The sequence below is a fragment of the Myotis lucifugus genome, unplaced genomic scaffold, assembly GCF_000147115.1.
Source record: "Myotis lucifugus unplaced genomic scaffold, Myoluc2.0 scaffold_57, whole genome shotgun sequence".
Taxonomy (NCBI): Eukaryota; Metazoa; Chordata; class Mammalia; order Chiroptera; family Vespertilionidae; genus Myotis; species Myotis lucifugus.
The window spans coordinates 5,248,830-5,258,061 of NW_005871105.1; the positions used below are offsets into that span (position 1 = coordinate 5,248,830).

At 36.3% G+C, this 9,232-nt stretch overlaps 1 protein-coding gene across 1 annotated transcript in view; it reads right to left on the minus strand.

Moving 5' to 3' along the window:
- Positions 1 to 9,232, minus strand: part of TRDN (triadin) — an 82,213-nt gene that overhangs the window by 15,700 nt on the left and 57,281 nt on the right. The window contains exon 5 of the mRNA XM_006089229.3: positions 1,806 to 1,865. Coding sequence (XP_006089291.1) covers positions 1,806 to 1,865 — 60 coding nt within the window. The remainder of the gene's footprint in view (positions 1 to 1,805; positions 1,866 to 9,232) is intronic.

Consider the following 9,232-nt stretch of genomic DNA (forward strand, 5'->3'; position numbering starts at 1 on the left):
AAGCCTTTGAGAAAGTTATTTTAAACCTCAGCCAAATTCACTGTTTTAATTATGCAAAACTCACTCGTTTAATAAACCCACTCTACAGCCCACTGCTCAAAGTCTTTAACAGCAGGATTCTAATAGAGCCAGGTCCAAAATGGAAATGGTGCCATCTGCATCCCCCCATCCGCTCCGGCAGCACTGCTATTAAATTAATCGTACAGTCTGCAGGATACAACAGCAGAGACCCCACTGGTGTGGAACCAGCTGAGTTTCTGTTTAACCCCCAGCAGATAGAAACACTGAGCCAGCTCAGTCACGGCTAGTCAATCTGTACCTAAGGGCTGTGTCCAATTTCCCTGACCAACGGAATTAAGAACCAAAGAAGGAAAGGGAAAAGTAAGAAGACATTAGTTCCCTAGCTACAAATATAAATAGGTTTCGATTGAGTAAGCTTCAATGTCCCTGATTGTATAAGAATTGGCTGGCCAATATGAAATGAATTTAAACAATAGGATTAAAGATAGAATGTCTGCAGAATGAGTACAGGTCTTCACAAAAGGAAGGACATGAAGCATATCTTTTTTAAATGACATTTTAAATATATGTTTACATATTGGTATAATTTTAGGTTAATTATTACTTCTATTATTTGAAACTGTACTATTTTGCAATTTTGATATTTACTGCAGGTAATTTTGCATTATCCAGTTTTGACATAATAAATATTAGACAACATTCAATTTTTATTCCTCCAAAATTCTTTTACTTTCTGTCTGTATCACACAATAATAGTAATTATGTTTTCTTTCTGCCCTGGCAAAAATTAAAATGGTCAGTTTCACCCAAAACTTATGGGAAACTGACCATTGAGGAGACCTGGACATATTTAGAAATATGTTTTTTGCTTTCCATGTTTCTTTAAAGTTATATGACTCCATGGGCCACCTCTCCCCAAACACACACACACACAAATTAGGCTTGTAAAATGAGCAAGACAATGCTGGTCATGCAGCACTGTAGTTACTGGGTTCAGCTCACTTGAAAGGGATATTAATCATCATGCCTCACCTTCCATATACCACTTAATGCTTAGTAAGAAAGTTGTAAGGCCTTGCAGTACGTAGTGAGGTAATTTAATGACTGCATTTCTACACCCAATATTTTAAAGGTATTGCACGGAATAAAAAAATTCAAGGTTAAGATAAATTGAACCCTCACTCATTATAGTATACTAGAGGCCCAGTACACGAATTCCTGCACAGGTGGGGCCCGGCCATCCTGTCCTGATGGGGGCCCATCAGGCTGGGCTGGTGTGGGGGAAGGGCTGTGGGCAGTTGGCGGCCAGCCCCGCCCCCAATCAGGGTGTTGAGGGCCAATCAGGGGCAGGGCCTGCTGGGAGGGGGGGGGGGGAGGCCAATCAGGGCCGGGATCAGGCTGGTTGGCTGCTGCAGTGTGTGCCATAGCCACGGTCATTCTGGTTGTTCCTGTCGTTCCACCATTCCAGTTGCTGGGCTTTTATATATATAGATTATTAAAAATGTTTGCTAATAAGTCAAAAATATGATTGTGGTACTATCTTAGTAAATATCGGATGTAAATAATTTAAAGATTATCATACATTTTGAAGTTATTTCCATTCTAATCATTAAATATTATTTCTATATGTGTGCCTGAAGTTAAATGAGAAGTAAAGGTACTTATTTAAACACTATCAAAAATTAAAACAAAAGAAAACTAAATATGAAAACTTCCCTTTCTCATATAAATGTGTATATATACACTAAATAAAAATTAGAGTAAACACAAAATTAAACATTTACCTTTAGTTTGAAGTTTCCTTTCAGGTTTCTCCTCTTTTTCAGTTTTTTCTTTGCGTATTTCTAGGGGAAAATAGAATTTATAATTTAAAAAGTCTTTTTGAAAATGTGCAAAATATAGACAATAGCTATGACTCCATAGCTATTCACCATGATGCCTCAATCATTATATCTAACAATAACAAGCTTATAGATGCTTAAAAGGAAAGATTTTATAACATATTGCTACAAAAAATTACTCATTTATTGAAATAAAGAAAAAATGTGAATTACCTCAGATTAGAGTTATTTGAAAAAGTTTAAAAACTTATATCAATGGAAATATATTGTCACTGTTTTCAGTGTGAAAATTGATCCCAAAGTATAATTATGTTTTATATCAGTTACTCTCTTTTTTTAAAAAAATATATTTTTATTGATTTCAGAGAGGACAGGAGAGGGAGAGAAAGATAGAAACATCAATGAGTGAGAATCACTGATTGGCTGCCTCATGCAAGCCCCACACTGGGGATCAAACCTGCAACCCGGGCATGTGCCCTGACTAGGAATTGAACCGTGACCTACTGGTTCATAGGTCAATGTTCAACCACTGTGCTACTCCGGGCGGGCTGTTTTATATCAGTTACAAATTAAGAATACTTAGCAAGAATGTCACTTAGATTTAGGAAGATTTAGTTTTTACATATTAAATTAAGAATTTGTGAAATGAACTCTAACAACTATCTCATAAAATATGTATACATCAGAAGCAGTGACTCTAAGCTATATTTATAATCAGAATTTGGTATTTAATTTAACCAATAATTACTGTAAGCAGATATGACCCATTTCATAAAATAAGTTAGTTGTTACATTTTTCTAAACATCAGGTTTTAAGAAATATATTTAATTTGCTGCTAGCTTCAGTACATATGCATTTGCAAGGGTTAGAAAATGAAGTTAATTCTGAATTTGCAGTTAATTTGGATAGATGTAATTTGAGATTAGAGTTTGCAAATATGATTACTACCTCTGAAAAGTGACTTAATCTTAAATTCCATGGTTTTTCTTAGGAAAATGCTAATGAGGTTTACTTATTTAATTATCACAACTTTATCCCACAGATGGTCTGTCATGGTGCTAATTACTGTATATATTTTAAACTCTCCATTTGTAAATTAAACTTTAAATTTTGGTAATTTTTCTATAAGTTTAAAATCAAGACTAGCCATAAGGAAATCCTAAATATCTTCATAAAAGACAGTTACTGGTTCCTGTTCTCCTGTTAAGGAGGTAATCACCACTGTGAAGATTTCCTTCCCTCATTTTTCCTCATTAATTCATCATCAGACTATGCAGGGCCACTGCTCTACCCTTATTCCATCCCTGACTTTGAATATGGCAATAGAGATATAAAAGAGTTAAGATACTCACTCGCATCTCTTTAAAAACACAATTCACTAAGGTGCCAGGAAAGATCTGAACAGGGCACAGGAAATGTTCATCTTCCTGGATCTCTGTTTTTTTTGTTTTGTTTTGTTTTGTTTTGTTTTAATTTCTTCCTTATATGTCTATAGATCCTACTTCAAAGCAGGGTTTGTCATCTTAGCATCATTGACTTCTTGGGTTGAGTGGATCATTATTTGGAGTGCAGTGGGTCTAGGCGGGTGCACTCATGGTATTTAGCAGCACCTCTGGCCTCTATGAACTCAATGGCTATAGTCTCATCCCTAGTCATAACTATGAAAAATGTCTTTAGACCAGTGGTTCTCAATCTTCCTAATGCCTCGACCCTTTAATACAGTTCCTCATGTTGTGGTGACCCCCAATTTCATTGTTACAAATTGAACATAAAGCATAGTGAATAATCACAAAAAACAATATGTAATTATATATGTGTTTTCCGATGGTCTTAGGTGACCCCTGTGAAAGGGTCATTCGACCCCCAAAGGGGTCGTGACCCACAGGTTGAGAAGCACTGCTTTAGACATTGCCAAGTGCCCCTGTAGGGCAAAATGATCCCCAAGAATATGTTGAGATGGCTCAGAATTATATTTCTTTTGCTTACCCTTTTGCATTTGGGTTCTATAGTATTTTCATTATTAGGTAACAAAAATAGTGTTGCACTGTTATGTATCATATAGAGCTACATGTGTGGATACTTTTGATCAGTGTTTTAAGAAATGTATTGTTTACAAAGGCATAATAAAATTTCATCTTATAGATGATAGGCAAAAAAAAGCTAACAGTAAGCACGCACACACACACACACACACACTCACAGAACTTGTATCTTTAGAACAGTTTTAAAGACGCAAGAAAATCAGTCTAATTAGTTTATCACCATACAGACTTACACTGTCCAATGCAGTAACTACTAGACACATGTGAATATTAAGGACATGATATGTGGTTAGTCCAAATTGAGATGTGATATAAGGATAAGTACACACTGGATTATGAAGACTCAGTGTAAAGAAGAATGTAAAATATCTCATTAATAATTTTACATTAGTTACAGATTTTAATGATATAATGTTGGATATAATGAAGTGATGGTTTTAAATTTATGTGTCATCTTGGCTAAACTACTATGCCAAGTCATTTAAATGAACACTACTCTTAAGAGTTGCTGCAAAGGTGTTTTGCAGATGTAATCAAAATCCCTAATCCATTGATGTTAACTAAGAAAATGATTCTGGATCATCTGGGTGGGCTTGTCTGATTTTATTGCTCTGAGGCTTCTGAGGGAAAGAGAAGAAATTCTCTATTTGGCTACAGTTTTGGTCCCTGCGTGTGGGCTCAAGTTTTCCCATGACCTTCCCTTCCTGACTTATATAGTCAGTCCCCACAATCACATAGGACAGCTCCTTATAATGAATATTTCAATATAAAATATATTAGCAAAATTTCTTACTGGTTCTGCTTCTCTGGGTGAGCCCTGATATCCTGATTGGAGTAAATATGTTATTAAAATTAATTTTTATAATTATTTTTATTTTTTTAATGTGGCTCCTTAAAATTTTTAAATTACATATGGGGCTCACAATTTACTACTATTGGACAGCATTGGTCTAGTCCTATGGGTGGGCAAATGATCTTTTTTAAAATCTAAAGTCATCTACAGGGTTAAATATTTTACAAGTGAATTGAAAAACTAAACTTAGAATGTTCCCCTGCCAATGCTATCCTGCTTCCTTCCTCCTATGCTAACCAACAAGGGCTTTGGAGAGGATTGGCTCCTTGTATAATTTAGGCCAAAAAAAAGCAGCATATTGTCAAAGACAAGAGTGCGTGGTCTTTGGACATGCTAAGGGAGTTACCTTAAGAGATGATTTCTTACTCCATGTAGTGATGAATTTGAATACAGAAAAGGGATGAAATATTGTAAATTAAAATGTTACATGAAATGCTACACTCATTGTGAAATGAGAGGCTTTAAAATGGTCATTTAGAATAGTTTTCCTTTAGAGGTAGGTGTGTGTGTGTGTGTGTGTGTGTGTGTGTGTGTGTGTGTGTGTGTTCCACACACATCTGTTGGCCCCTCAGAAGAATAAAAGAGAGATTCCGGAAATCACACAGGAGGATTAGACTTGAGTTAGAATCTCTGCAGGAGTTGGTGCTAACGACATCCTGCCTGGAAATCCTTCACAGCCCCCCAGCCTGTCTTATTCTGGGGAAATACACTGCTTGGACAGAGTGGTGCTCTAAGGGACTAGATCGGCTGTGTTGGTGCACAATGGTGTTTCCTGCAAGGTAGGTGGAAGCTTGTGCATGAGGAAACTCTTTGGTTAATAGAGTAAACACAACCCAGTTGTGTAACTCAGACCAATTTCAAAGATAAAGCCCCATTTATTTATTTATTTTTGCTGATGCTGCACTTCAGCCTAATCCAAACCAGGACAACCCAATGATCTGAGCTGATCCACTCAGCGTTTTTGCAAGTAGGGGTTATAGATTAACACACACACACACACACACACACACACATCTCTACAGATCAGAATGAGCAGAAATATGACAACTTATATGAGCATTTTTTTTGCAGGAACATCACGAACTGATTTTTTTAACTGATGTTCCTTTGAAGACCCTTAGTACTTCTATGGAGGCAAGTGTGGACAAGCACAGCTAACCTTGTAAAGGCATACACACACCTACATTCGTTTCTCATAAAGTACAAAAGGAATTCATTTCTGATGATTCAAACTTAAGGATAAGTTAAATGCCTCTGCATCTTTTGTCGCCACATGGCATTTTCTCTGCGGATTGGATTCCATCACTAGTGTCAGCCTCTGTGGCTATCGGATGTCTGAAGAATCCAGTAAAGCCTCTACGCAGTGTGCCAGTTCTCTCTCCACACACTTCAGCCAGGAAATGATGACCATCCAGGCACCTGTCCAAATGAGTACAACATGCTACCAATCTAGACTTCACAAGCAGCTGATGCCTGCTTTGTTACTCTCCATCGATCTTGTCAACTAAGAGCCTTTTGCATACTAGTAAGAACACAAAATTAAATTTAAAAGATTTAAATTGGAAAAGTAGAAATTTATTGCTCTCTGGTTTTCAGCAAACTTCAAAGAAAAATAAAATTCCTTATATTATATTAATACTAGCTTCTAGTTATTTAATAATGGCCATAGACAGGTGACTGCTTCCACTGTGTGTAAAATGACGGTAATGTATGACAGCAAAAAAAAAACCCTGCATGTATCATCATGACAGTCTAAGAACAGTTCACTTGGACATGAACCAATCCCGGACACAGGGACAAAGAAGAAAGTCAAAGCAGTCACTATTTATCTCCAAATATGTGTGCTTCTTTGCAATTAGGTTAGAGACCTATAAATCTCAGCATCCTGTCCTGTTTAGAATCATAAGCCATTTTGGTACCAGTAAAGCCTAAAGATTGTTTTGTGGCTTACAAGGTCCAAGATTCCCTTGGTGGCCCAAATTAGAATGCTTCAGTATAATGCAGAATGTTCTGGTCTCCTAGTGAATGCTGCACATTCTACGGGGAACACATAATTACTCAATAGACCAGCAATTTTCAATTGGTATGCCGCAAGAATTTTTAAAAGAAGCAATACCTGACTATTTAGTCAGGTGCACTGATCTCTTTTCCCTTAGATTGTCAAATAAAAAAGTGACAACAGGCAACATAACAATAGCAGTCTGATGTGAATGAATCAAAATTATACCTTTTTTTGTCAGATCGGCAAAAAATATAATATATTTTTTGGTGTGCAGCAGAATTTTAGTAATTAGTTTAAGTGTGCCATGAGATGAGAAAGGTTGAAAATTGCTGCAATAGACAAAATCTTTAAAATGTCTCCAAATTAGAAGTGACGATTTGTTTTATTAGCTTGGTTCTCCTTCGTCTTCTTTAGGCATTTAATTCTATCAAAATGTATTCATCTAAGCTCTCTGTCTCCCATGATGCCAATAGCAATCAGGGACCAACAGATTTTCCCAAGACTCTCTGAGATCACCTTTTTCATATGTAACTTGGGAAAAGAGGCCATGGGTACTAAAAAGGAAAAGAATGCCAGCAATAGCAATCAATGGGACCAAAATTAGTGAAACTAGGTTGCTCTAATGATTCTGAAGAATAACTTTATTTTGTAGTGAAGTCTTTCTGGGTTCTTTTGTTATACTACATGCATTTTGCTTGTGATAAGTAGTTTCTATCTACTTACAATCATAACAAAGCTTATTGTTGAGTAGGTAGTTTATCATTTTGTTTAAGACTTACGTGGCCAGTTTAAAGCAATTTTTCTCTATCTGTATGGCACATTGTTAATAAATAAAAAATATTATGAATCAAGATTTTTAAATAACAGACTCAAGAAGTTGAAGGGGTAATCTCTGTCACCAAGGCAACCATCCTGATTCTTTTAGATGACAACCCACTTTATTAAATTATTATGAGGGTTGTGAATTTCAAAGAATGCCTTTTATCATTGTTTTCTATATATATCTCGCAAGCACCAGACAATATAGAATGCCCACATACATTTTTTTCTCATTTTAATATTAAAAATTCAAATTATTTATTCATTTGAGCCTATCTCTATTTGCAAGATTCAGCCAATTGTGATTAGTACACAAAAGTTTAATTATGATAAATAACCAAGCACCTTTTCATCTTTTTAGTAACTAATTAAGAAATATTATGGGGATCTTTTTTGTTGAATTCTCACTATTTTAGATAAATATACCAAATGATGTATAAGTCTTTGTATTTTCCATGATTTTCTGATGATTTTTCTGTGGGTAAACAAAAATTCTGAGGAAAGTACACTACGGGCCAACTAGTACTGAAGGAAATAAAGAGAAATATTTTCTCCCCCTCAAAGCACCTTGTGTTTGTGATTCAGTGGGCATACACTTCAGATACAGTGATAGGCAAATACTGAGGAGTTTCCTTCAGTAATGTTGAATACCATAAACATAAAAATAGTTTGGATCTTTATTTTGTTAGGTTTGATTCTTTGGTAAATGTCATAAAATAAGCTAAACTTTTTTTAAAAAAAAATTAGTAGTCTCCACACAGCATACTATTGACCCCTACAAAAATTTTAAAATAAATAAAGATAATACCTATTCCATTTCATTTTTACCATTAACCTAGTCATCTCACACGAATCCATTTTTTCCTTTGAATTTTATTTTCTCAATTATAAAATGAGATGCTATTTCCCACATGTCCATAAACCAGACAGAGGTGGAAATGATTACATATGATACCGTTTAGGAGATAATCATTAGTGGAGTTTACAGATTTGGATGAGGTTTTGACGGTGTCAGTATTTGAGCTTCATATTGGATGATATACTAGACAGGATCAATGTGGCTGTACATCAGAATCATCTGGGGAGATTTTAAAATCAATTCCTGAGCTGCAGTCCAAACTTAATCAATTACTGTAGTCTCTCATGGTGAGGAACCTTTTAGAGCTCTCCAATTTCAATCAACTCTCAGGTGGTTTTAGAACCACAGTCAGAATACTGTCCCGATGTTTCTCAAATTTTAATGTGCCTGTGAGTCGCCTGGGGAATCTTCTTAACATGCAGATTCTGATTCAGTTGGTCTAGAAGGAGCCTGGTTCTGCATTACTAAATCACTCTCAGAAGATGCTAATGTGGCTGCTCCGTGGAGCACGTTTGAGTTGTGATACAATTCAGGGAGAGTCAAATACATTGGTTTTGCTGAAATCCTTTGGGAAAAGCATAGTCTTCTCTCCTGAGTTGCCAAAGCAAAAAAAGAAATTACATATATATACTAGAGGCCCGGTGCACAAAAATTTGTGCACTGGGGGGGGGGGGGGTCCCCCAGCCCGGCCTGTGCCCTCTCGCAGTCTGGGACCCCTCGGGAGATAACGACCTGCTGGCTTAGGCCTGCTCCTGGGTGGCAGAGGGCACGCCCAATCCCTAGGTGCAGCCCCT